At 60.2% G+C, this 27,500-nt stretch overlaps 4 protein-coding genes across 4 annotated transcripts in view; 2 read left to right on the top strand and 2 right to left on the bottom strand.

Annotated features, from left to right (window-relative positions):
- The window catches only part of PTSG_09461 (MSH2-Ex5 isoform), a 7,937-nt gene extending 357 nt beyond the window's left edge, over positions 1-7,580 (bottom strand). The window contains exons 1-26 of the mRNA XM_004989659.1: positions 7,512-7,580; positions 7,183-7,265; positions 6,757-6,981; positions 6,522-6,629; positions 6,258-6,344; positions 5,968-6,039; positions 5,760-5,827; positions 5,360-5,543; positions 4,873-5,106; positions 4,605-4,714; positions 4,297-4,390; positions 3,940-4,044; positions 3,669-3,722; positions 3,391-3,492; positions 3,041-3,131; positions 2,770-2,832; positions 2,579-2,637; positions 2,242-2,317; positions 1,819-1,979; positions 1,608-1,665; positions 1,348-1,457; positions 1,082-1,173; positions 738-892; positions 532-599; positions 256-378; positions 1-44 (exon numbers count right to left, since the gene is read on the bottom strand). The exon at positions 1-44 is cut by the window's left edge and continues 357 nt beyond it. Of these exons, the coding sequence (XP_004989716.1) occupies positions 1-44; positions 256-378; positions 532-599; positions 738-892; positions 1,082-1,173; positions 1,348-1,457; positions 1,608-1,665; positions 1,819-1,979; positions 2,242-2,317; positions 2,579-2,637; positions 2,770-2,832; positions 3,041-3,131; positions 3,391-3,492; positions 3,669-3,722; positions 3,940-4,044; positions 4,297-4,390; positions 4,605-4,714; positions 4,873-5,106; positions 5,360-5,543; positions 5,760-5,827; positions 5,968-6,039; positions 6,258-6,344; positions 6,522-6,629; positions 6,757-6,981; positions 7,183-7,265; positions 7,512-7,527 (2,642 nt within the window). The 5' untranslated portion in view covers positions 7,528-7,580. The remainder of the gene's footprint in view (positions 45-255; positions 379-531; positions 600-737; positions 893-1,081; positions 1,174-1,347; positions 1,458-1,607; positions 1,666-1,818; positions 1,980-2,241; positions 2,318-2,578; positions 2,638-2,769; positions 2,833-3,040; positions 3,132-3,390; positions 3,493-3,668; positions 3,723-3,939; positions 4,045-4,296; positions 4,391-4,604; positions 4,715-4,872; positions 5,107-5,359; positions 5,544-5,759; positions 5,828-5,967; positions 6,040-6,257; positions 6,345-6,521; positions 6,630-6,756; positions 6,982-7,182; positions 7,266-7,511) is intronic.
- An 86-nt stretch (positions 7,581-7,666) lies between these two features.
- PTSG_09460 (uncharacterized protein) lies at positions 7,667-13,126 on the top strand (the record flags this gene model as incomplete). The annotated part of the gene is made up of 3 exons (XM_004989658.1): positions 7,667-7,764; positions 7,978-8,443; positions 8,791-13,126. 3 exons carry the CDS (start codon positions 7,667-7,669, stop codon positions 13,102-13,104), a joined length of 4,878 nt encoding a protein of 1,625 aa, XP_004989715.1. The 3' UTR covers positions 13,105-13,126.
- A 371-nt stretch (positions 13,127-13,497) lies between these two features.
- Positions 13,498-16,506, top strand: PTSG_09459 (uncharacterized protein; the record flags this gene model as incomplete). The annotated part of the gene is made up of 7 exons (XM_004989657.1): positions 13,498-13,712; positions 13,880-14,188; positions 14,399-14,470; positions 14,748-14,862; positions 15,022-15,075; positions 15,266-15,363; positions 15,537-16,506. 7 exons carry the CDS (start codon positions 13,498-13,500, stop codon positions 16,504-16,506), a joined length of 1,833 nt encoding a protein of 610 aa, XP_004989714.1.
- Positions 16,507-17,296: 790 nt separating this feature from the next.
- PTSG_12887 (uncharacterized protein) overlaps positions 17,297-27,500 on the bottom strand; it is a gene marked incomplete at its 3' end in the record, with an annotated part of 11,625 nt that continues 1,421 nt past the window's right edge. The window contains exons 3-4 of the mRNA XM_004989656.1: positions 19,243-27,500; positions 17,297-19,186 (exon numbers count right to left, since the gene is read on the bottom strand). The exon at positions 19,243-27,500 is cut by the window's right edge and continues 107 nt beyond it. Of these exons, the coding sequence (XP_004989713.1) occupies positions 17,297-19,186; positions 19,243-27,500 (10,148 nt within the window). The remainder of the gene's footprint in view (positions 19,187-19,242) is intronic.

Below are 27,500 nucleotides of genomic sequence, written 5' to 3'. Positions count from 1 at the left end.
TGCGCAGCGTGCTTCACAAACGACAGCAGCGCACGCTCTTTCTCCTGTTGGGTGTTGGTGGTCGGGGGGAGGGGAGAGTGGAATGTGAAGCGTGAGCAACGCCACAACGGAAGGGCACACTCACACAGACACAGGGACATGCGCTCACACACACGCGTGCGCGGACATACAGACACAGACAGACAGACAGACAGACAGACAGACAGACAGACAGACAGACACACACACACACACACAACACACACGGAAACCGACGTTGGCGGAGAGCTTCGCGCGCTTGGTTGGCGTTTCCTGGCCCTCGCCCTCATCATTTGCTTCTTCGTCGTCATTTCCATCCTGCGCAAACTCCTCCAACTCCGCCGCCTTGTCCTTTGCCATCTGCACATGCACACAACGGCAGAATGAAGGTGAGCGGATAGTTACAACTTGCATGTGCAAGCTGGCGAGGCCAGCAGCGAGTCCCGTGCAGACACACACACATACACACATACACACACACACGCACACAAACACACACACACACACACACACCTGAACGACTTGCTCAGGGAAGTCTGCGAGCTCTGCAACGTGAATACCAAAGCTGCGATCACACACGCCTGTGCAAACATCACCAAACACAATGTGTGAGCCGCACTGCAAAAGGAACACACACACACACACACACACACACACACACGAGCACGCACGCACGCACACACACATACACACACACGAGCACGGCTGCCGTGCTTGACCTGGCTTGATCTTGTAGAGGAGGGTAAGAGCGCCATTGGAGGTCATGGCGTCGACGTGCAGGTTGGTGACGTTGGGAAGCTCGCTGCTCATGGCTGTCAGCTCATGGAAGTGCGTCGCAAAGAGGCAAAAGCAGTGGATGTGCTTGGCAACGTGTCTGCAGCATGAGAGATGGTGTTGGCGGGCGGGTGGTCGATGCAAACAATGACGGTAAGCAGTGACTTGGATCTTAAAACACATGCCAATGGCACAAACAAACAAAGAGGCTGTGTGCGCGCGCGCGTGTTCGAGTGACACGCACACACACACACACAAAAACAAACAAATTCCACGCATAGTGACGTACTCTGAGATTGCCCACGCGAGGCCAAAGCCGTCGTAGGTGGAGGTGCCGCGACCAAGCTCGTCAATGATCACCAGCGAGTTTGCTGTTGCAGACTGGACGTTCACACAAAGGCACAGGGAGGGTTTGACGACGTGAGGAGAGGAGATGCGAGGCAATCAGCTGCAAATGAACGAACGCACGCGCACAGACACACATGCACACGCACACGCACAGACACAGACACACACACATATGCACACACACACACACACAAACGTTTGCGCCACCTTGAGGATGGATGCCGTTTCCAGCATCTCCGCCATGAATGTGGAGATGCCCTTGAGCTGGCTGTCACCAGCGCCAACGCGCGCAAGCACGCTGTCGCACACGCAAATGCCTGCAAGCATGCAGAGCACAGTTGCGCGGGCGGCATGAGCGCGTGTGCACACGAAGGGGAGAGATTCGAAAAGGCGAGGAACAGCAGCATTATCACAGTTGCAACCACACGAACAGCATTTGTGTTCACGTGCGTGTGTACATGACTTACTCGCTTCCTGCGCGGGAACAAAGCAGCCAATCTGTGCCAGCAGCACCGCAATGCCAATCTAGCACACACAAACGCGCACAGGAAAGTTAAGTTCGCATGGGGAAAGTCAGCAAACAAAAACCGCGCATACACACGCAAGCCAGCAATGGCTCTCTCGCTCTCCCATCAGCCCATCCACCGGCACCCCCCCCCACACACACAGCGCTTGTACCTGTCTGATGTATGTTGACTTTCCGCCCATGTTTGGCCCTGTGATGATCTGCAGTTCCGCTGTTTTCCTGTTCATGCGCACGTCGTTGGCGATGAAGTTGACGTCATCCTGCACTTCAACACATGGGTGGCGGCACCCGCGCAGCACAAGATCACCCTCCCCTGTGCATGTATACACACACACATGTGGATACATGAGTGTGAGGGAGGGACAGAGAGGGTGTGCGTGCGTAGGTGGTTGTTGACGGGAAGTGAGCGTATGCTGAGTGAACAAGTTGTGGTTGTCAACGCTCTTGATCACTGGCGAAAGCAATACACACACATCAGCACGCACACACACACACACATCAGCACGCACACACACACACACATCAGCACACACACACACATCAGCACGCACACGTGCACGCGTGTCGCAGCGTACCCATTGGCGTCATTGTTGGTTTGACGTATGGAATCGGCGCCTCAATGCCGGCGACCGCAAATGACACATACACGTCCTGCAGTCGAGCAAGGGCGTTGGGGGAGAGGGCGTGGGTGCACGTGTGAGAAAATATATATATATATATGTGTGTGTGTGTGTGTATGCGTGAGACGGGTGCGTGGGGATGGATGCGACGGTGCAATGGCGCGAACACACTTCACCCCACAGCACACCACACACACACACACACACACACACACACACACACACACACGCACGCATATGCGATCACACGAATGGTGACCACGACGCCAGTGTACAGCACGCAGTGACGGACCAGGTGCGCTGAGACGCAGTTGAGGTCGTCCATGGGTGTGGCGTATCCGCTCGCAACCTCTGCACGCACGCACGCACGAACGCATGTGTAAACAAACGAGTGTGTGGGTGAGTGACGGGGAGTCTTGGCGTGTGAGCGTATGTGTATGAAGAGATGGCCATGCTGGCACGCACAAACAGGTGTGCACGCACCAACAACTTTTCGCGCAACTTCTTCCTGGATGCGCAGGTATTGCTCGTAGCAGCCGACATACTCTGCACGAGACCACACACGCACACACATGTACAACATTGAGCAGGGAGTGGAGGGCAAAGTGAGACCAAAGCGACGACAGTGCACACGCAGACACGCACGCCTGCGGACAAGCGTGCCAACAGACACGCACACACGCACACACGCACACAGACAAGGACAAGTTGCAATTGGTGTTGATCCGGGTCACATCTCCGGTTCAATAGCTACCTTCGTTGATGGTCTTGAGGCGCTTGTTGACAAACTTGACGCCGTTCTTGAGCGTTTCGAGGATTTCGTACTGGCGGCTGCCGCGGAGTTTCTGCAGTTGCAACAGCGCGATGTGGACACAATGGAGATAGGGCGGATGCGGAGTGGTGGTGGTGATGGTGGATGGGTGATGGTCAGGTGTTACGCAGCGCATTCAGAATGGGGAGCACAGGAATGGCGTGAGAAAGAGCAGCGCAGAGAATAAGAGCAAGAAACAGCAGACGGTATGACACGGTGTCACATCAAGAATGTTTGACGCATGTGCCGCATCTCATCCGCTCTCACACGTCGTTGTACATGAACGCGGGCACCTTCTCGTGTGTCCTGGAGACGCGGAAGTGGAATTGGTTTGTCTTCGAGTCGCGCTCGAGCTTGACGGTTTTCTGGGCGTCCAGCCCCAAGTCCGCTGACGCCTGCAGCAGCCCGCCCAACAATGCCAAACGAATGGACGTGTGGGAGGCAGTTGGAAAAACGTCGAGGGCGAGATGTCGCTGGTGCAGTCTTGCCAGGCAACGCCAGCCAAGACAAGATAAAGATGCATACACCCTCACCGTCACACACACACACACACACACACACACAATCGCACCTTTGAGAGGACGGCTGGCAGTTGGCCTTGCAGCTCATCCATACGATCGCGCGCCTGAACAACAACAACAACAACAACAACAACAACAACAACAACAACAACAACAACAACAACAACAACAACAACAACAACAACAACAACAACAACAACAACAACAACAACACATGTGCACACGGAGGCGTGAGTCAAAGCATTTTGGCAAAAAGACAACCAACGCGGTGGGACACAACAAACCAGTCGTGCTGAGAGCGTGCGTGTGCGTGCTGCTCACCGACTGCATGTCTTCGTTGAAGGATGGCTTGATGAGGTACTGGTGGTTGTCAACCTCGGCCAGGTCAATCGTCTTCTCAATCAGCTCCTTGTACTTGGCAAAATCCTAATTGCCACCACCAACATACACACAGACAATGACCATGTGTGTGAAACAAACGACACGCCGAGCGTCGCCAGGAGCGTTGATTAACACTGAATCGCACACGGGCATGTCCGTGCACACCACTCACACACCAAGAGCGCCAATCCCCAGACATGTATCCACACACACACACACACACACACACACACACACACACACACACACACACACACACACACACACACACACACACACACACACGCACGCACGCACCACGGCGAGGTCTGCGAGGTCGTCGAGAAAGAGGGCCTTGAGCAGCGGCGCGTGCTCCCCGTGGTATTCAGACAGCAGCGCCGTCAGCTTGGGGCTGCACGGATCAGACACCAATGAGTTGTGATGAAGGTGGTGCGGGTGGTAAAAGTGGACGTGACGTCAGGTTGCAGTTCGAGAATCAAGGCACGCAACCATACGCACACACATAAGCCTTTTTCACACACACACACACACACACACACACACACACACACACACACACACACACACACACACACACACACACACACACACACACGCACACGCACATCTTGAGGACGGCGTCGTATGCTTGCACGCAATCCTGCAGTTGCGCCTTCTTGCGCATGAATTTCTTTGACAGCCTGTTGAGGTCTGGAAATCGCCGCAACACATCAATCTGCACAAGTCGCAGAAGTGCGACCATGTTGTTGGCAGTTAGCGTGGGACCAAAGGATACCGCAGCCACAGAAAGCTCGCAGCACACACACACACACACACACACACACACACACACACACACACACATACACATACACACAGATAAGAAACACGCACCAGCCCCGTTCGCATTTCGTCGTCGTGGGTGAGAATGTCGACAACGTTGTGCCGCTCCGCAATCTTGGCCACATCAAGCAGCGGCTGCTTGAGCCACTGCTGCAGCAGCCGCTGGCCCTGTGCGGTCTTGCACCTGTTCAGCAGTCCAAACAGGCTCTGCGACTTCTGGCCGCCATCGCCCATGGTCGGGAACATGCTCAGCGCACGCACCGCCGCGGCGTCAAGGCGCATGTACTGGCCGTGGGAACAGGTGGGAAGGGTGGGGAGGCAAGCGGGTGGCGTGTGGCGTGTGGTTGGAGATAGCGTGAGGAAGCAACCGAGCGTGAAAGAAAGATACACACCAGTTCAGAGAGTTGGGTGAATGGAATGCAGGCAGACTACTACGCACAACAAGCCACATACAAACGCACAACCCCACATACAGTCACACACGCACAACGTACATACACACGCACACACGCACACACACACACACAAGGCCACACACCTGTTTGAAGTTGAATTCGAGGAGGAAGAAGCGGTTGAAGTTTTCGTCGTTGCTGAGCAGCTCCAGGTATTTGATGACGGCATTGACGCAATCCATCGCATGTTTCTTGTCAATCTGTGGAAGCGTGGACACTGTCTGGTCGTCCTCCAACTTCAGCAGGCGCCCAAGGTCTTGTTCAATGTCCCTACGGGAGGGGGGATCATACACACGCACACATGAGTAAGGAGGGATCCACAAAGTGCAACAACAGCAACACAGTCCAGGACAAGCAATGTAGAGAGGGTGTGTGCACGTGCTTGTGTGTGCGTGCTTGTGTGTGTGTGTGTGTGTGTGTGTGTGTGTGTGTGTGTGTGTGTGTGTGTGTGTGTGTGTGTGTGTGTGTGTGTGTGTGCCCACTGACTTGTGCTGAAACTCGGACCGCTTGCGCTGTGTGACCATGACGTTGCAGCGCTCCACAACCTGCGCCACCTGGAAGCAGCGAATGGCATAAGCACAAGAACTGTGAGCAACAGAGCTGTATGGGCACGCAACACACATACACACACACACACGCACACACACACACACACACACACACACACACACACACACACGAGCAGGCAGCACACCTTTGCCAGTGCCGGGTTGGACTTGTCGGAGGTGATGAGGCATTCACGCGCGCCGACTTGCACCACCAACGCCTACCCCATAGTGGCAGCAAGGTGAGGCCAGGGAATCACGGGGGGGGGGGGGCATCAGTCGAGCAGAGGCGTGGGTGCTCACAGCACGTCATTCAGCAACAGAGTTCAGCACGTCACAACAGACATCGCCGCAAAACACACACACACACACACACGCACGCACACACACACACACACACACACAGACACACACGCACGCACACACAGACACCACGCACCTCGAGGTTGGAAAACTGGTCATTGTCCACAAACTCGCACACACGCAGTTCATTTGCCGTCACATCGCAAAAGGCAAGCCCCACAACCTGCAGTTATCACATCAAGATACACGCACACACACGGATGCATGCATGTATGGTCAACGTCAAATGAGCATGATACAAATGCCGTGCATCTCCTTGCACCCCTCGGTTACCCCCCCCCCGCTGTCCAACCCTCCCTCTCGCACTCCACCATCTGCGCCTCTCTCTCTTCAAACATACCCGCTCTTGCCCCTCTGTGGCGAGTTTGACGGCCATGACAATGGAGGAAGAGTTGACGCCGCCAGCGTACAGGATGTCCTCGAACATTTGTGTGTTGCCCGGCGACGCCTGCGAGTGCAAACCAAGCAGGTGCGCACAAGCGGTGACGACTTGGGACTGAACTGGCGGGGCCAGACGCGACAACTAGGGAAGTGATGCATGGTGCCAGAGATGTTGAGTGTTGTGCATGGCGCACCTTCTTGACGAGCTCCCACTTGCCGCTCTTGTTGCCTTTGGTGGAGTAGACCTGCACCCTGTAGTTCTTGATGAGGAGGAGGTCCTTTACCGTGTTCTCAAACACCATGTGGCTCATGTTCACGGACGGCAGCTTCTGTGGGCCCCAGTGCTTGACAACGCCCATTGTCTTGAACACCGTCTTGGCCATGAACAGCGCATCATCCCCATGCAGCGTGTAGTAATCCTGCACAGTGGCCCGCGTGGGTGCGTGCGTTTGAGGTGAAGGAAGGGATGTGTGTGCATGTGCATGTGCGTGTGCGTGTTTCGTGTTTGTGGGATGTGCCCTATTCGTGTGGTGGCGCTGTCGCCGGTGTGTGTGTGTGTGTATGCATGCTCCACGCCTCGGTGTGCCGCCATGCAAAGGCAGGCTGTAGTGGGGGCTCACGTTGCGGTCGAAGAAGCGAATCGTGGTCGCTGGCTTCTCCGGCAGGGACTGGAAGAAGCGGCAGAAGCCTTGCTTCTGCATGTCTGCGCGAGAAAGGGAGAGAGAATGCAAGGTCAACACATGCACAGAGAGTGAGTGAGAGAGAGCGAGAGAGAGAGAGACAGAGACAGAGAGCGCACGCACGTGCGTGCAGACCCAGACACGGACGCAGACACGGACGCAGACACGGACGCAGACACGGACGCAGACACACACACACACACAGACAGACAGACAGACAGACAGACACACACACACACACACACACACACACACACACACACACTCACCGCCATCTGCACTCATATCGTCGTTGTTGGTTGCAGCAGTGGTGGTCCTGTTTTGGCGCGAAGGGGTCGCTACAGTTTATGGTGTTGAGTTGGCGTTTGAAATTTTCAAGCCGCCAACCGACCAACCAACCAGACCAATCGCGACTGCTGCCAAAATGAACGGCGGCGGTCGGCAACAGGAGGATGTGATTGTGCAGCGGCTGGCTACGAACAGTGACCGCGATGCAGCTGTCAAGACATCCTTTCGTCAAAGGTCAGAGTGAACAACAACACATGCAGGGTGGTGCGCGCGTGCGTGTATGCGTTTGTGTTTGTGTTTGTGTTTGTGTCGATTTCTTTGTTGCGACTGTTTTCCCCCTCCCGTCCTGCTTTTCTGCTTGCGCGTGCCCTCCTGCATGCCACCTTCCCTCACTCCCCATCGCCTATTGTGTCACATCACATCACGTCACATCTCACACCACTTCAGCCGGCGAGCGGGTGCACCTGTGGGGAAAGTGCTGGTGCCGCGAATGCGCAATGCCGACCGCGACATTGTGCGCTCGCTGCGCGAGATGCAAGCCGAGCAAAAGGCGCTCGCCCAGTCCCAATATGAAATCCTCAAGTATCTGGACGCCCAAACCCGGCGAAACACCAAGCCCAACAACGCCAACCAACCAAACAAGCCCACAGCCGCTGGCTCCAACGCCCAACAGCGTCAGCACCAACAGCAGCAGCAGCAGCAGCAGCAGCAGCAGCAACACTACCCTCACCAGCGTCAGCACCACCGCCATCACCGCCACCACCACGGCAGCATATGCAGCAACGGCCCCGCTGCTTGCCACTGCCCTGCTGGTGCGACTGCTGCGTCAGCCACACAACAGCTCGTCCCCAATGCCGCCAACGTGTCCAAGAAACTTAACCAAGTCCAAGACGCAGTCGCAAAGCTGCTCCAGGTTTGTTTAACATAAGTACACTTGATTCGCACGCGTTTGCTTTGGATGTCTCTTGCGCTTCCCATTGCAGTGTAGAGCCTACCTTTACTCCTGCGAACAATTTTTTAACACACACACACACACACTTTCACACACACACACACACACACACACTTTCACACACACACACACACACACATTCACACACTTTCACACACACACACACACACACACACACACACACACACACACACACACACACACACACACACACACACACAAAGGACGCAAAGTCGGCGAGGGAAGGCATGCAGGAATATACGGCCAAGAGGGAAAAAGACAAGCTGCTTGCGTGTTTGTACCCGCAGACCTCGACCCCTCTTGACCGATATATGCGTGCACAGCAGCCATCCCACGAGCACACCGCCTCAACGCCGAGCCCAGTTACTGGAGCAGCTACAGCGTCAGCCATGTCCACAGCAGCCGCTACGGCGCCAACCTCAACCCCCTTCACCGGCCGCAGCAAGTTGCGACACACAGCGCCACCCCAAGCAACGACAACGACAACGACAACGACAACAACGCAGGCCAAGCCGGCAGTCGACACCACACAACCCACCCGCGGTGCGCACACGGAGAACGGCAATGAGGCAGACTCCCTGCGGCGAGCGGAGGTCACGCTGCAACGCGTGCTCGCATCGCGACAGGACCTCGAACAGCACCTGGCCACCATGCAGCTGGCAGGCGCAGACTACGCTGTACACGCACGCAACCGCAGCAGCGCAGACGATGGCAGCAGCGGGCACGTTGGTGGAGCCGCCCCATCCATTGCGTCGCGATCTGCACTGGCAAAGGAGGTGGACGTGGCCCTCCGCCGCCTGTATGCGGAGGCGGCACTCAAGGCTGCCGGCATTGACGTGTCCACTCCACCTCACGTGCGGTCAGACTGGTCCTCGTCGCCACCATCATCGTCATCGTCCTCGCCGTCATCGCCACCAGCATCTCCGCCACCACCTCAGCTGCAGCAGCAGGACGACAGCACCCGAACTGGTCACCGTCGTATCGGCGCTGCCAAGCGTGTTGGAGCACACGTGCCAAAACATGCAAGACGTCACATCTCCCCAACGCGAAAACGCGCCGTGATGGGTCGAGGGCACCAGCTTACCCGCGTACCCGCGCACGCGCGCGCGTATGATCAAGCATACGCGGGCGTGAGTCACACGCAAACGCCATCACCCTTTGACGGCGTGTTGCCAGCATATCGCACCACGCGCGCGTCCCGACTGCGCCAGGAGCATGTGGCACAGGCCCACGCTGTCACGACCGCACAACACTACAACACACACGAGTCACACAAGTCACACAAGCACAGGCACAAGCCTAGCCATAAGGGTAGGCCGCACCGACGCTACGACCATGATGGTGGGCATGGCAGCCGCCACCACCAGCAGCTGCAGCAGCAACAACAGCAACAGCAGCATCAGCCGCAGCAGCAACAACAGCAACAGCAGCATCGTCGTCGTCGTCACCACCATCATGAGGAGGAATACCAGAGCAAGGTTCAGCCGTACGAGCCAGTCTACCCCGCCGGTGTCGGCGAAGGAGAAGCACCTGTGGTGGAGGTCATGATGGTGCCGGAGGGCTGGGAGGAGCCAGAACAGCGACCACCGACGACAGCGACAACAACCGCAGCAACGGCAAATGCAACTGCAGCGAGAGAGATGACACGGCCGGTGGAGGACGAACGGAGGGACATGCAACAGCAACCGCAGGATGACGCCGGTGAACAACAGCCACAACCACAACAGCAACAACAGCAACAACAACAACAGCAACAGCAACAGCAGCAGCAGCAGCAGCAGCAGCAGCAAGGAAATGGGAGTGGTTTTGAGGACCTGGGCAAACGCAGGACTCGTGTGCATGCAAGCACAGATGGGTCTCGTACGTCCGTCGTCACACCTGGCAGTCCAAGGCAGACGGCAGTTGGAGAGACTGAAAAAAGAGCACAACACCAACGCAAACAAGAAGGGGAAAGCAGTGGGGCCAAGGCCATGCCGGCAGCAACAGGAGCGAACTCAATAGCACAAGCAATAACACCACCAACCAAACAGCTGCCACCACCCGCAGATGTGCTTCGGCTCCTGCAGCAAACAACACCGCCACAGCAGCTGCACACCAATCGAACCGTGTCAGAAGAACCAGACGAGGCACAGGCACGTGCACCACCAGCACTAAATGCAGACTGGGCACAGACGGCACAGACAGCACCTGGCCCGCGAGCTATCTCGCAACAAGATCAGCGACGACAAGAACAACAACACCATCAGCACCAACAGCAAGTGGCTGATCTTCCAAATGTGATTGAGACCCAGTTGCTGTCTATGGCGCTGTCGCAGCTGTCGGCCCTACAGCCGGAAGACGCGGACTCACATGACGAGCAAGAGCGCGATACTGAAGTAGCCGCAGCAATCACCGGCACCCTGCCTGCTGGGCTGACGGCTCACGACATTGAGACGCAGGTCGACGCGCTGTTGTTTGCATACGCGCACACGGCGCTGGCAGACGTGAGTAGCCGCCGAGCGCCCCGTGACGACAGCGAAACACGCCAGCAGCAGCAGGAACAGGAACAGCCACGCACGCCATCAGACAACGAGCAGCCCACCCTGCCTGCCACCACCGCATCAGCCGCTGCTGTTGTCGATGACGACGAGCTGCTGGTGGCACCACGTGGATCGGGTGGGGGTGCACACCGCGTTCGCACGCCATCGCCGAGCCCCACGCCCAGTGATCTTGCCGGGCAGGCCGGCGGCGCATTCCGCGCACCATCCACATCGCCCTGGCTCGAGCCGACGTCGGCGGTGCCAGCGGTGGCAGCAGCAGCACCCCCGTACCCGTTCTCGGACGATGAAGGGCAGCAGGGCAACAGGCAGCCACAAGCGCAGCAGCAGCAACAGCAACAAGAAAGGTGGCTTGCTGGTAGGATGGATATGTCTCGCACGCTCTCGAACAGCGATGAGGTGTTGGCGCCCCTGTCGCGATCCGAGGGGACGCCCACGCCATCTGGTGACGAGCAGAGCGGCGGTGATGGCGTGTCTGCATTTGCCACGCCACACCGCGGCCATCACACCGGCCACGCTGATGACGGCGGCGCGCTGCTGGTGGGCTCACCAGGAGGCGGTGCTCGAACCCCACAGCAGTCGCCGTCCCAGCCCGCTGTGCAAGGTGCAGCAACATCACCGCCACGCCCCCAGCTGGAGAGCGTTGGTGTGCAGGCGGCGCCACGGCCCTTGCAGTCGCTCCTGTCCCGCTCGCCGCCGCCGTCTGCGCTGGTTGATGCATCACCAACGATGTTGCAGGCGTCACCGGTGTCAACGCCGCTGCGCTCCGAGAGCACGCCGCTTGGCGCATCGATGGACAGGGCTGGCGAGCAGTCGCACCTCGAAGGCGCCGGTGCTTGGACTGGCCAAGGCACTCACCTGCCATTCCAGCAGCAGCAGCAGCAGCAACGTCAGCGCCAGGGTGGCACACCACGGCGAGGGGACGTGGCGTTGCTTAAAACGAACGATGAGTGTGATGTGGAGAGTGAGCCCGTCTCCCAGAGCATGTCATCTGTGTCATCCGGGTGGGTGCCTGGCAGTGCTGGCCTCGACACACTCGCCATGTTCCAGTCGACAGCACCGCGGCTGACGTCTGTGTCGTCCTCCATGGCATCGTCAGGCACAGCCCTGGGTGTGTCGGGCCGCCCGCGCACGTCGCCCCTCAAGCACTCGCCGCGACCGCCAACCTCGGGGCCTCGCCCGTCCAGCTCCCAATCTGTACGGCCCCAGCGCAGGTACACGCCGAGCAAGATACAGCCATTGGGCGCAGCCGACCGCGGCAGTCCGGCACGCGGCACGCGCACTCGCCCCTCGCTGTCCACGCAGGAGTTGCTGGGCATGGGCTTCCACCCTCTGGCAGCGGCTGCACGCCAGCGTGCCGCCAGCAATGTCAGCTTCCAGAGCAACAACAGCAGCAGCAGCAGCACAAGCAGCAGCGTCAGTGTCAGTGTTAGCGTGGGCCAACATGAGCAAAGTGACGGCAGCAGCGGTGCCCTCAACAGCAGCAGTGACGACGACGACGTTGGCGCGATTGCGCTGGGCGGCCGCGGTTATGGTGATGACGTTGACGTCGACGACGAGGAAGAGAGCACGGAGGAAGGGGGCGGACCCGTGTCTGTTGTGTCGTCGGGCGAGATTCCACCAGCCACCATGCAGCAGCTGGCTGGAACGCTACAGCCACAGCGCCTTGGGTCCCGCGCAGTGCCCATTGTGCCGTCGCGCCTGGGGCGTGCTGTGCAGCCGCGTCACTGCCTGCCACAGGCAAGCCCCGTTGCAGACAGCTGCATGCCAGACCAACAGCAACGGGAGGAGGAGCGCGTTGTCTTGCTGGGCCATCACGTCGGCAGCGGCGTGCTCGTGCAGCGGCAGCAGCGACAGCAGCGTGCGATGCGGCGTCCTGCTGGTGGCCGTCATGGCGGAGATGAACACTTGGCTGGCGGTGATGGTAGCGCTGGTGGTGAAAGGGGCCATCTCCATGTTGAAGAGGAGGGCGATGATGATGATGATGATGGGTCTGTGAGCTGTGTTGGGTCCCTGCACTCCGACACGACCGGCAGTGGCTCCTACGATCACTTTGCTCTCTAAACTCACGTCTTTCGATTCCGTTGCTTTCGTTCCAATCTGACTTGTGATGGATGCACTTGTGTGCGCTTGTGTGTGTTCTTGCGCGCATGTGCGTGTGCGTGTGTCATAAACATGTAGGTTGAAGGGCGACAGAGTGGGAAGATGTGGAGGGAGGACGGACCTTGTGTTGCATGAGACTTGGTGTGAGGGGATAGTGGGGTGATTTGATTGCAATGTCATGACATGATATGCATGCACGGACGGCGCACGCGATGCGAAAGCACACCAGCCAGCAGCCTGCCACGCTTCACGTCAACCCGAATTGCGGTTTGCGACACCATGAAACGAAAGCGCGCGTTTTCCTGCCGCTTTTTGTTGTCGTCGTCGTGTGTGTTTGAACAAGCAACAACGATGATGAGCACACCTGCGAGCAGCAGCAGCGGCAGTAGCAGCTTGAGCCAGAGCAAGGACCTCTTGCAGCAGCAGGATGGCCCAGGCGGTGCTGGTCGTGTCGCTGGGGTGGTGGTGGAAGAGTTGATCCCCATGGGTGACGGGACGTTCTTGTTGTCGGCAAAGATCAACGACAAGCCTTGTCATGGCGTGCTCACAGAGGCTGCACCAAACACACAGTGAGTCGCGTGCTGTGCCTTGCGTTTGCGGACATGCCTGCATGAACAAACAGTGTGAAGGATGTGCGTGTGTGCTTGTGTGCAATGGAGTGGAGCTTGCACCTGTAAGTACGTGGAGGTTTTGTGTTCCACACTCACACCTGCCCTTCCTTGCCCACACATTGCAGGTTGCACAGCATTCTTTCTCGAACACCGCAGCAGAGCCACAGCAAGCGATCGCAGCGCGGGAGAAAGAAAAAGAAGCGCAGGGGTGGGCGCGCGCGCCGTTCGGCGAGGAGAAGCTCGTCCACTGACGGGTTCTCCGAGGGCGACATGGGTGCTGCCATGGACGATGACGGCGACGACGACTTTGATGCCATGGACGCACACGTCCCTGGTTCAGGTCGAGGCCGTTCTGCGTCCGCTTTGGCAAGGGGCAGAATCACAGACAGTCGCACACGGGACGGCGTCCTCGAGTATTGCCTGCACCTATCCGGGTACGCCTGCACCTGTCGCTGCTGCATTGCACTCCTGTCGTGGATGCTGTGCACGCGCGTGCGTCAGAGTTGGTGTCACCTTGCATATGTGTCATGATGTACGCTTGATCTTCACCATGCCTGCTCTTCCCTGACCATTGCGTCCTCCCCATCGACACGCGGCTCAAACGCGTTGTTGGACGGCTTTGTTTGTCACATCCCATGGTACAGGCAAAAGCGGCGGTGGCTGCCACCCAACAAGATCCCGGCAGTGGTTCTCAAAAAGTACCAGCAGCGGCAACGGTAAGCAAGCGAGCGAGCGAGCGGACGAGAGGAAGGCGTTAACGAGCGTATGTACAAGCCGTGGTCGAGCAAAGCTGTCGTTCCTCGTGCTGCACGCTCAAATGAGAGAGCTCGCTCGCACGATGGAGCGAACGCAGAACGACAACCTTCATGCATGCGCGCGGTGTGTGTGTGTGTGTGTGTGTGTGTGTGTGTGTGTGTGTGTGTGTGTGTGTGTGTGTGGAGCTCAACTGTTGGTGTTGCCCTCATATTGGGCAAAATCGACACGTCTCGACAGGAATGCACGACGAAAGCGACGAGCAGGGGAGCGAGGGAACGAGGAACACGATGGTGTGCTCACAGATTCCTCTGTCGACATTCCTGCCGGATCCTTATGGCAAACCGCTAGCCAGGTGTGTGTGTGTGTGTGTGTGTGTGTGTGTGTGTGTGTGTGTGTGTGTGTGTGTGTGTGTCTGTGTGTGTCTGTGTGTGTCTGTGCTTGTTTCGTGTGCTTGTGGTTTTCTTTCGTCACTCACAACTCGTGTGTCCCTTCACGCTGCGTTGCTGCATAGAACCCACATCTGCCACCCAGCGCACATGAGCAACCAGAATACATTCCCAAGGAGGTAAGCGCTTGATCCATACTCACCCACGTCCCCTCTGCCTTTGTCCTCGTTTTCATTGTTTCTTGCCCTGCCAAGCAAACCAACCAAGCAACCAACCAGCCCGTGCACACGTGTAGCACTCACACAGTCACGTTGTCACCAACACCAACTCCAACCGTTAATTCCTACCGCCAACTGCTTGCATGGACAGGATGTGGTGGCTGGCGAGTTTGAGCCAGAGCAGATCCTGGAAGACAGGCTAGCGAAACGCGGGTCTTCTAAGTACATCTTTCGGGTCAAATGGAAGGGGTGCGTAGCGTTGCTCGCCTTGTCTGCAGTCATGCTCAGCGTTGTCCACCTCATCTTCACACACACACACACATGCGCACACATGGGTGCACACAAACACATACACATGCACGCATCTACACCCATACACGCGTTCGCACTCACATGTCACTGGCTGTTGTTGCCGTCATCAGATTCCCTGAAGAAGAGAGCACGTGGGAGCCTGAGGAGCATCTGCCCGTGACGCTGGTTGCCAGGTACGAGCGCAGCAAACAGCTCAAGCTGCAGGAATTGCGCAAACAGGTGTACGGCACACATGATGGCCGTCCCAACCAGACCACGTTGCCCCTCGCCGACAAACCACCGTCGCTGCCCGACAACGTGTTCACCAAGGTGCCCAAGCTCACACCGAAGGAGATCAAGGCCCTGCCTCGCAATCGCGCCGAGTACAACCTGCGACGTCGCTCGCAGAACACAGGTGCAGGCACGACAAAGGCGACAGCGCGCGGCAACAGTAGCAGTAACAGCAGCAGCAACAGCAGCAGCGGCGGCGGCAGCAGCGGTCATGCAACGGCTGCAGCACCTTCACCTACACCAGGAGCACGCAAAAACTTCTGGACAGACCTGTTCAACTTCGACAAGGACTCCCTGACCTCAAAGGAGCCTGCCGAACCCAAGATTGAGGAGCCGCTCAAGCCAGTCAAGCCAGTCAAGGCGAAACCAAAACCTGGCTCTGTCTCACGCCACCAGCAGCGCGGTCCAGCATCAAGCTCGACAGCAACAGCAAGCACAGAGGCAGCAAGCAGCACACATGCAGCGAGACACGCCGTTGACAGCGACAAGAAAATGCAGGGCAGCAGGCACAGCAGCAGCGACGCGGCCGAAGCAAACAGCACAGCCACATCAGCAGGACCCGAACAGGAAGAGGCGGTTGCACAGCAGCTGCAGCGGCAATCGCCACTGAGTGGACCGATGATGATGGCGCAAGAGGACGACGACGGCGAGGAGAGCGGGGAAACGCTCATGGACGCGCAACCGTACGCACACGCACGGCAACGAGGACAGACCGGACACCAGCAGCGGTACATGATTGACAGCGGAAGTGAGGACGATGAAGATGTCGGTGATGAAGCAGTATCAGCCCAAAGAGAACATGCTCAATGATCAGTGTGTGTGTGTGTGTGTGCGTGTGTGTGTATGTGTGTGCATGTCTGAAAGTGCCTGTGTGTGTGTGTGCGTGTGTGTGTGCGTGTGTTCTTGAAGTTGATCATTGAAACGAATTGTGTTTCATTGCAATGGAAATTGTGTGAAATGACAGAATATCATGAGCAAAAAAACGAACAGCGACTCTTGGGGCGTCAGCACACCACACATCACAGCGCAGCACAATGGCACATAGGATGGTTTGACACAAGAAACAAAAAGGGAAGGTGAGTGTAGTGTGTTGTATGTGACGAGCGAGCACGTTGGAAAAAATGGCTGAAGCGGCGAAGCGACACTGTCAAAAGAAAGGTGGTGTGAATCGCCACCACTCGCACCATCCACAATCCGTAAGCCACGTCATGTCAAGTCAGACAAGAAACAAAACGAAAGAAACAAAAATGAAATCATGGGTTGCCTGCACGCACGTGTGTGCAACATGCTGCGTGTGACCACAGAGTGCATAGTGACTGCTGCTTGCAACTCAAGTCAGAAACCAAAACACAAAGCAGAGAAAGAGAAAAAGTAACGGAAACAGCCACACAAACTTCAAAGTGACACCCCAAACACACACACACACACACACACACACACACACACACACACAAGTACCCCACTGTCAAGCACGGTTCATACCACACGCACCATCACCGACTCCACCACTTCATCCCCCTCTCTTCAAGAAACACCCACACGCACACACGCTCGCACGTGATCAAGCACGCCCGAGGCAGATGATGAATTCGTTCGGGTCTCAAACGCAAACGGCAGTGATGTTGCTTGGCACATCGTACGTCCAAGCATCGTGCACCAGTGTAGTTGCGCCCGTGTCAGACTGCACAACAACATCGCCAAGTCCAAGACCAAAGGACTCGCCAGCGCGAATGCGGACCATCGTCTCCGTCGCATTCAGGATGGTTGCAGGCACGCCGCCTAGCTCCACGCTCGAAATGGTGGAGCCGCCGCCAAACAGGTTGCGTCCGTAAATGTTCACAAACACGCCACGCTGGCCCTCGCTTGGGGACACAAGCGAAATGGCGCTCGCGTTCAGGTACGTAAACTGCGGGGTGCCACTCACAAGTGCGCCTGTGCTGGAAACAAGTTCAACCCTGCCTGTTTGTGGAGAGGATGGACCGAGGCGGCCAACAACGGCACTCGAATTGGCAGACACAACGGAAGACAGAGGCACGCCAGCGACGAATGCGCGGCGCAGCGACGACGCACCACCAAGCAGGTTGGTTCCCGTGATGGTGACGAGGGTGCCCGCCTGGCCCAGTGAGGGCGACACGTCCGTCACGTTGCCCTCAATCGTGTACTCAAACGCAACCGCACCCGTCACAACAGCGCCGCTCGTCGCCGTCAGCACAACAGCGCCGCTGCCCACAGCACCACGCGCCGCAGACACAACAACAGTGCTGTCGTTCGCGCTCACAATGTCTTCAACCTCAACACCAGCAAGCGTCACACTCGCCAACCCACTCGCAGCACCGAGCAGCCGCTCGCCACGCACCGTCACAAGCGTGCCGCGCTGCCCGCGGGCAGGCTCAACGCTCGCAATGCTCCCGTTCGCAACAAACGTGAAGCTCGCGTCCGCGCGGATCACAGCCATCGTGTCTGCACGCACAATAACGTCGCTCAGCCCAGTGCGCGACGTGCTCTCCGGAATGCGCGCAACCACAACCGTGTCGTTCTCAGACTCAATCGCTGCAAGCACGCCGCCAACCTCAACAGCTGCAACCCGCGCCCCGGCACCACGCAGGCGCTCACCGCTCACCGTCACTCGCGTGCCGGCCTGGCCGCTCGCAGGTGCCACGCTCTGTACTGCACCCTCGGCCACATACGTGAACAGCCCATCAGCACCAACAACCGAGCCGCTGTTGCTCATCACCTCCACGCGCATGCTGCTGCCGGGGCCGCGTGCAGCCTGCACCACAACGCGCGTGTCGTTGCCTGCAAGCACGCGCAGCGCAAGCACGCCGCCAAGCGTCACCTGCGCCACATCGCTGCCGCCTCCAAGCAACCCGGTACCCGTGATGGTCACAACCGTGCCCTCCTGTCCAGACACAGGCGACACACCCGAAATCACACCCGGCATCACATACTCAAACGCGTTCTCCGCAGACACCATGGCTCCCGTGTCCGCCGTCAGCACAACGTGGCCCATGCCAGACGAGCTGCTCGCGTTTGCCCGAAGCACAACAACCGTATTGTTTGCAGACAAAATTGTCGCAGCAATGTCGTTGAGCGTCGCACTCGCAAGCGCGCTTCCGCCGCCAAGCAGCCGCTGCCCACGAACCGTCACGTACGTGCCAAAGTGCCCCTGGCTCGGCGCAACCCCGCTGATCACGCCAGCATCCAGGTACGCCCACACCAGCGCACCAACAACAGGCGCGCCGCTGTCAGACACAAGCGTCACATTCTCGTACGCACCCGGCGCCGTGCCCATGCCGTCACCAGCACGCACAACAACCTGCGTGTTGCTCTGCGACACAATCTGCTGCACGCTCGTGTCGCCCAGGCGCACGTCAGAGAGCCCGCGGCTGCCGCTCAGCAGGCCGCTGCCCGCAATCGTCACATACGTCCCCAGCTGGCCCTCGCCGGGGACCACGCTGCTCACAACACCAGGTGTTGCAAATGTGAATGCCTGAAGCGAACAATTTCGGCACCGCCGCCCAGGCGAATCACAACGCTGCCTCGCACCGCCGCTGCATTAGCCGCCGCATTCACGCCAGCCTCAACAACAACCGTGCTCTCATTCGCAGACACAATGCGTGCAGCAGGTACGCCGACAAGCTCAACCTCGCTCACGCTGTCGCCGCTACCAGCAAGGCGTCGGCCAGTGATGGTCACGATCGAGCCAGCCTGGCCAACAACCGGTGCAACAACGTCAATGTCAGACGGCTCTAGCTGTGTCCAAGCGTTGCTTGCAGTCACAGTCGCGCCATGCTCGTTCACGAGCACAACGTCGCCAAGCATTTCTTCACCAGACCCGGCCGGCGCTTGCACAACAACGCGCGTCTCGTTCGAGCTCAGCACAGTCGCCACATATCCAGCAAGGCGTGCGGTCGCAATGCGCGCACCGCCCTGAAGCAGCGACATGCCGGTCACTGTCACTCTCGTGCCAGCCTGGCCAGCCGCGGGCTGCACTGCATCAATCTGTGCGGGCGCACTGTACGTCCAGCTGCCAGCAAGCGCCACAGTTGATCCCGTGTCAGACGTCAGCACAATCGAGTTGCCACTCATCGTGTTGCCTGCCCCAGCGACCACGCGAACGAAGAAGTTCGTTGCGCTCAGCACCTCAGCTTCCACGCCGCCAAGAGTCACGCTCTCCACTCCAGTGCCATGGCCGAGCAGGTTCTCACCAACAATAAGCACGCTTGTACCACTGTTGCCCGTGCTTGGTGACACGTCGTAAATGCGGCCCTGCGCCCGGTACTCCCACATGTTGGCGCCGACAGCGCGGCCGCCCGTCTCGCTCACAAGCACAACGTCGCCCACAAGCGAGCTCGCAGTCGCAGATGCGTTGGCAACCACAACAGCCTGCGTCGCGTTGAAGCTCACAATCTGCTTCGCCGCAACACCAGCCAGGACCACAGACACAAGATGCTGCCCGCCAGACAGCAGCCCGCTGCCGCGGATCGTCACAACTGTGTCAAGCTGCCCATACGCAGGGCTCACGCTCGCCACAACGCCAGCAACGCCGTATTCAAACGAGTCCGCTGCCTCAACGACCGCCCCGCTGTCGCTCACAATCACCACGCTGCCGTTCTGCGGCACCATCCCAGCCGGCGCGCCAGCCCGAACAACAACCCGCGTCGAGTTGGCAGACACCACCTGTTCAGCAACCGCACCAGCAAGCATCACCCGCGCAACGCTCGCCCCGCCGCCAAGCAGCCGCTCCCCAGTCACCGTCACAAACGTGCCGAGCACACCCTGCGACGGAGTCACCCCCGTCACAACGCCGCCCTCAAGCACCTCAAACGCCGCCATCGCGCGCACAACAGCGCCGCTCGCGCCCGTCAGCACAACATCCCCGGCGCCAGCAACGCCGCCATCGCAAACAACAACAACGGCAGTCTCGTTCTCAGACACAATCTCCCGCACGCCTCGCCCAGCAAGCGTCACGCTGGCAACGCCAGAGGAGCCCCCGCGCAGGCGCACGCCCGCAATCGTCACAACCGTGCCCGCCTGCCCGCTCGCCGGATCAACGCGCACAATCGCACCGTCCTCAAGGCCCGTCCACGTCGCGTTCCGCTCAATCACAGCCCCCGTGTCCGCCGTGATCCGCACGCTCCCGAGCCCAAGCGCGCGGCTGCTATTCGCAACAACCCGCACCAGTGTCTCGCTCGCGCTCACAATGCTCAGCGCCGCCGTGCCACCCAGCTCAACAGCCTGTGCCGTGCTGCCGCCGCCCAGCAGCCCCGTGCCGCTGATGTTCACCCGCGTCCCGTACTGCCCGCTCGTCGGGCTCACCGTCGCAATCGCGCCGGCTCCCACAGGCGTAAACAGGCCCGCACCAGACACAAGCGCGCCGCTCGCACCGACAACCGTCACGTTCTCCGCAACGCCCGTCTGCCCGCCACGGCCCATCACAGCAACAACAACAGTGTCGTTCTCCTGCAGCACGCGAAGCGCAACAGCGCCAATCCGCGCCGCAGACACCCCGCTGCTGCCGCCCCGCAGCCCGCTGCCAAACAGCGTCACCACGGTGCCTTCCCGTCCGCTCGACGGCTCAACCCGCGACACGCGGCCCTCGCTCAGGTACGTCACCAGGCTGCCGTTCTGCACAAGCGCCCCAGTGTCGCTCTCAATCACAACGCCCTGGCTCCCGCCACTCGCGCGCCCAAGCTCAACCACAACAGCGCTGTCGCTCGCAGACACAACCCGCCGCACAGCCGAGCCACCCACGGTCACCCGGCTCACGTTCGCGCCCCAGCCAAGCAGCCGCTCGCCGCCCAGCGTCACCACAGTGCCAATCTGGCCCCCAGCAGGCACCGCGCTCGTCACGCGGCCCTCCTCAAGGTACTCAAACGCCCCCGCAGCAACAACGCGCGCCCCGCTCGTCCCAGTCACCTGCACATCAACCATGCTCTGCGCACCCGCGGAGTCAAGCCGCGCAACCACAACCTCGTCGGCCTCAGATACAACGCTCGTTGCCGGTACGCCGCCAACAACAACGCCCGCAACCGCACTGCTGTTGCCGCGCAGGCCCGTGCCCACAATCGTCACATACGTGCCGCGCTGCCCGCTTGCCGGCGTCACGCTCTGGATCACGCCCTCGCGCACATACTGGAACAGCCCAGCGCCTTCCACAGTCGCCCCCGTCTCCGCCGTCACAACAACGCTGCTCACGTTGCTCGGCGCAGACTGGCCCGCAGACACAACCACCATGCCGTTGCTGCTCGACAACACAGCCTCGGCCTCCACGCCAGCAAGCACAACAACCTCCGCTGCGCTGCCGCCGCCAAGCAGCCCGCTGCCCGTAATCGTCACCTCAGTGCCAACCTGGCCCGTCCGCGGCACAACGTCGCTGATGCTCTGCGGCGCAACATACGTAAACCCGTTGGCCTGCCGCACCGTCGCTCCCGTGTCCGCCGTCAGCTCAACAAGCCCGGCACCGGCCGTCGCGCGGCCCTCCGCCACAACGACAACCCGCGTCGCGTTCGCCTCAACAATCTCCCGCACGCCCACACCCGCAAGCGTCACCTGCGCAAGCCCCGTGCCGTACCCGAGCAGCTGGTCGCCCGTGATTGTCACGCGCGTCCCCGCCTGCCCGCTCGACGGCGCCACAGACAAGACGCTCCCCGTCGGCCGGTACGTCCACCCGTCAGACAGCACCACCTGCTGCCCGTTGTCCGTCGTCAGCCGCACGTCTCCCATCTCGTCCCCGGGCACGCTGTTGAACGCCGCCACCGCAACTACCTCCGTGCTGTTCGCACGCACAATCGACGTCGCATCAACCCCGTTGAACTCAACCTTGCTGATGTCCGTGCCGCCAGCCGTCAGCGCAACACCGCCAATCGTCACGCGCGTTCCGCGCTGCCCGTACGACGGCGTCACCGACGTCACCTCGCTGTACGTCCACCCGTTCACCAGCCGCGTCGTCACGCCCGTGTCACTCACAACAACCACGTCGCCGCGGCCGCTGCCCGTAAACGCACGCGCCACAATCTCAGTCTCCGTCGGCGGCACCGTGAACACGCTCGCCGTCACACCAGCCAGCGTCACAGAGGCAACCCCCGTGAACACGCTCGCCGTCACACCAGCCAGCGTCACAGAGGCAACCCCCGTGCCGCCGCCAAGCATGTTCACACCGCGGATCGTCACAAGCGTGTTGCCCTGCCCCGCAGACGGCGTCACGCTCGTGATCGCGCCCTCAGAGATGTACGTAAACGCGTTCACTGCGCGCACCTCAGCGCCCGTGCTCGACACAAGCACAACGTCGCCCGTCATGTTCGCGCCCAGGTCCCCCGCGCGCACCACAACAACGCCGCACCCGCCCGTCGACACCACCTCAGCAGCAATGCCAACCAGCGTCACATTCAGCGTCGCCGTTGCGCTGTCCGCCTCAGGCCCGCACAGGTCCACGCCGACAATCGTCACCCGCGTCCCCGCGCGCCCGCTCGACGGCTGCACCTGCTGCACACGCCCGGGCACAAGGTACGTAAACCCGTTGGGCTCCTCCACCCGGGCCCCCGTGTCCGCCGTGATCACAACGTCGCCCGTCACCTGCGAGCCGGGCCCAGCCGCCGCTGCAACAACAATCTCCGTGTTGCTCTCCGTCAGCACCGTCGCCTCCCGGCCCACCAGCGCCACGCTCGCCGTGCTGTTGCCGCTGCCAAGCAGGTTGCTGCCCCGGAGCGTCACACGCGTCTTGTACTGCCCAGACGAAGGAACAACCGCGCTGATGTTGCCCTGCACCGCGTACTCAAACCCGCCCGCGAGCGTCGTCTGCGCTCCCGTGTCGGCAGTCACAACAACGTCGCCCACACCGGCAGGCCCGCTCGCCGCAACAACCGTCACCTGCGTGTTGCTTGCGCTCTGCACCATCGCCTGCACGCCGTTCAGCGTCACCCGGCTCACGCCGCTGCCGTGCCCCAGCAGCCGCTCGCCGCTGATGGTCACAACCGTGCCAACCTGCCCAAGCGCAGGCTGCACCCCGGTGATGGCGCTCTGCTCCCGGTACTCAAACGCGTTGCTCCCGCGCACCGTCGCACCCGTGTCAGACACAACAACAACGTCCCCCGTCGCCGCCGTGCCAGAGCTCCCAGCAACAACAACAACCTGCGTCGCGCTCGAGCTCACAATCTCAAGCACAGCAACAGACGCCAGCGTCACGTTGGACGCCGTCGTGCCACCGCCAAGCAGCGACGTGCCGCTGATGGTGACCCGCGTCCCCAGCTGTCCAAAGCCAGGCACAACGCCCATCACCGTGCCCTCAGCAAGGTACGTCCAGGCCCCAGCCTCCCGTGTCAGCGCACCAGAGTCCGCCTCCACCGTCACCTCGTCGCTCACAGCTGCAGACGCATTTCGCTGCGCCACCACCGTCACGCTTGTGCTGCTCTCGTCCTCAATCACTGCAGGCACGCCGCCGAGCAGCACGCGCACAACGGCGCTGCCGGTTGCACCGTACAGCCGCGCGCCCGTGATGGTCACGCGTGTGCCAAACTGGCCCGACGCAGGCTCAACCGCAGCCACACTCGACGCCGTCGTGTAGTTGAAGGCGTTTGCAGCAATAGTGGTCGCACCAGAGTCAGATTCAATGGTCACCGCAACCGTTCCTGGAGTATCCGCGTTCGGGCGAACGACAACTTGGGTATTGGTGTAGTTGACAATCTCCAACACAGGGATATTTGCGAGCAGCACGTTGGCGATATGTGACCCAGCTGCAAGCAGGTTGGTACCGTTGATCGTGATGAGGGTGCCCAGTTGCCCGACGTTTGGCGAGATACTTGTGATGTTACCTGGTTCGGCGTATGTGAGCGCACTTGTCAGAGATGTTGCAGCGCCAGTGTCGGCCTGCAGTTGCACCGACACCAGCCCGGGGGCAGCCGCCTGCAGGGCCACCACAACGTGCGTGTCGTTCGAGGACATGACTGTCGCGGGTGCAGTGCCAAACACGGCTGAGGCGATGCTTGCGCCACCACCGAGAAGTCGTTCGCCAAGCACAGTGACAATGGTTCCGGCCTGCCCGATGGACGGCGCAACTTGGTTGATGACGCTGGTCTCCAAGGCGCGATACGCGCCCTCCATCTCGGTGAACGCGCCCGTATTTGCGGTGATGCGTACGGTACCCAGGCCAAAGGTGGTGCTGACATTTGCGGTGACAACAATGTAGGTGTCGTTCTGCGAGTCAATTGACTTGACAGGGACATCGGCGAGGGTGACTTGAGCAACGGAGGCGCCGCCGCCAAGGAGTCGCTGGCCGGTGATGGTGACGCGCGTGCCGTCCTGGCCGCTGTCGGGAAAGACTGAGTCAATGGCGCCACGCTCAAGGAAGCGGAAAGTGGGGGCGCCAGACACGATGGCCCCGGAATCTGCCTCGAGCTGCACGGCCATCGGGGCGCTTGCGCTGGCGTTGTTTGCTTGCACGATGACACGGGTGTCGGTCTGCGAGAGGATGGTGGCCTCCACACCAGCAAGGTAGGCGAGGACGATGCTTGAGCCCCGCCCCCTGAGCTGGGTACCCGTGATGGTGACCATGGTTCCCGCCTGGCCAGAAGCCGGCGAGACCTGGGTGACGTTGCCCTCCTCCAGGTACGCCCAGTTGATGGTGGACTCGACGAGCGCGCCCGTGTCCGCCGTGAGGATGATGTGGCCGGAGGTTGGCTGAGCGGCGCGCGCGGCGCGAACCACGATCATGGTGTTGTTGTTGTTGAAGAGGATCTGCGCCTGCACGCCAGCGAGAGAAGCCGTGGTGATGGAGGAGCCACTGCCAAGCAGCCGCTGGCCCGTGATGGTGACCGTGGTGCCATATTGGCCCTGCCTTGGAGTCACGGCATCCACCTGTCCGGGAATGGCGTAAGAGAACGCGTTCTCCTTGACGGTGAGGGCACCGTCCGTTGCGCGCACCACAACGTTGCCCACGCCCTGGGTGCGAGCAGTGGCGCGAACGACGATTTTCGTCTGCGAGCTGCTGAGCACCTCTGCGTCCTGCCCGGCGATGGAGACTGACGCGGTTGCGTTGTGGCTGCCGGTGAGGCCTTCGCCGCGGATGGTGACGCGCGTGCCGCCCTGTCCGAGGTTTGGCGAGACCGAAGTGATGAAGCTTGGGGCGACAAACGAAAAGGCCGCTTGGTGTGTGATCCGGGCGTGGTAGTTGCCCGTGAGCACAATGTCTTGCGGCCCGGCCAGGGCTGTTGAGTTCTGGCCCGCCTCGATGATGACCACGGAGTCGTTGCTGGAGACGATGGAGCGCGCCGCAACAGTGCCGATGGTGGCAGAGGTGATGCTTGATCCACCGCCGAGGAGGCTTGAGCCGCGCAGGGTGATGTACGTGCCAACCTGCCCCGTTGCCGGGGTGCTGCTGTTGATGACGGCGGGGCTGACGAAGGTCCAGCCATTGAGCCGGCGGACGGTGGCGCCCGTGTTGATGGTGAAGATGATATCACCGGACTGGGCAACGGCAGAGTAGTTTGCCACAAACTCGACGCGGTTGTTGGTCTGTAGGGTGATGTTGAGGACCTCCACGCCAGCAATGGTGATGGAGCGGATGGAGTCTCCACCGGCAAGGAGGCTGACGCCCTCAACGGCCACGCGGGTGCCCAGCTGGCCGCGGTTTGGTTCGACGGTGAAGATGTCACCAGGGACGATGTTGTAGGTCCAGCCGTTGGTCAGAACGACCTCGGGGCCCGTGTCGATGGTGAGCACGACGTCGCCGCGAGTGCCTGGCAGGTCTGAGGCGCCGGCGTTGACGATGACGCGGTCATCTGAGTAGGAGATGATGTTTGCCGCTACGCCGGCCATGCGCACCTGGATGACTGACTGGCCACCGCTGAGGAGGTTCTCGCCGTGGATGGTGACGCGGGTGTTTGTGATACCGTCTGCGGGCTCGAGGGCGGTGATGTTTCCGAGCGGCACGTACTGCCAGGCGTCATCTGCGATGACCTGTGCGCCCGTGTCGGAGGTGACGACAATGTCGCCGGTGGCGTTGTCGGGCCCGCTGGCGACGACGACGCGGACGAAGAGGTTGTTCTCCTCGAGAATGCGCGCATCCACACCGGCAAGGGTGACGTTGGTGATGCGCGAGCCGTAGCCGCGGAGGTTGTTGCCGAAGATGTACGAGCGGGTACCCACGACACCCGAGTTTGGCGCTGCGGCGGCGATGAAGCCCGGCGTTTCGTAGCGCCACCTGTTCGTGCCCACGACGCGGATGCCGTTTGCGGCGACAAGCACAATGTCGCCCGACACTGCGGTGGCGGAAGGGCGGGCGCGCAACACGGCAAAGGAGTCGTTGTGACGGACAATGTCTGCCGGGACGTCGGCGAGGTAGGCGGCGGTGAGCATGCCAGAGTCGCCGAGGAAGCGGGATCCCGTCAGGGTGATGTAGGTGCCGCCCTGACCGCTGCTGGGGGACACCGTGTTGATGGCGCCCGGCACGAGGTAGGTGAAGGAATTGTTTGCGACGACCATTGCGCCCGTGTTAGATTGCAGGAGGACGTCGCCCGTGGTTGCTGTTGGGGACGCGGCCGCGCGCACGACGACCATGGTGTTGTTGAAGGAGAGGATGTTCTCCACAGCAATGTCTGCGAGGGTGACGCGGGTCATGTTTGTGCCGCCGCCAAGGAGGTTAGTTCCTGTGATTGTGATCCTGGAGCCGCCCTGCCCAGACGGCGGGTCGACGGCTGCGACTGCGCCGGCCTCCAGGTACACCCAAGGGGCGTTCTGCAATGTGCACGTTTGGCCGGAAGCAGTGCCGGCCGTGGTCAGAAGAAGCAGAAGAAGCAGCGTGCACGCTG

This window comes from Salpingoeca rosetta (genome assembly GCF_000188695.1).
Source record: "Salpingoeca rosetta unplaced genomic scaffold supercont1.28, whole genome shotgun sequence".
Classification (NCBI taxonomy): Eukaryota; class Choanoflagellata; order Craspedida; family Salpingoecidae; genus Salpingoeca; species Salpingoeca rosetta.
The sequence above is the reverse complement of the archived record's forward strand: the minus strand, read 5'-3'. Positions and strand labels throughout refer to the sequence as shown.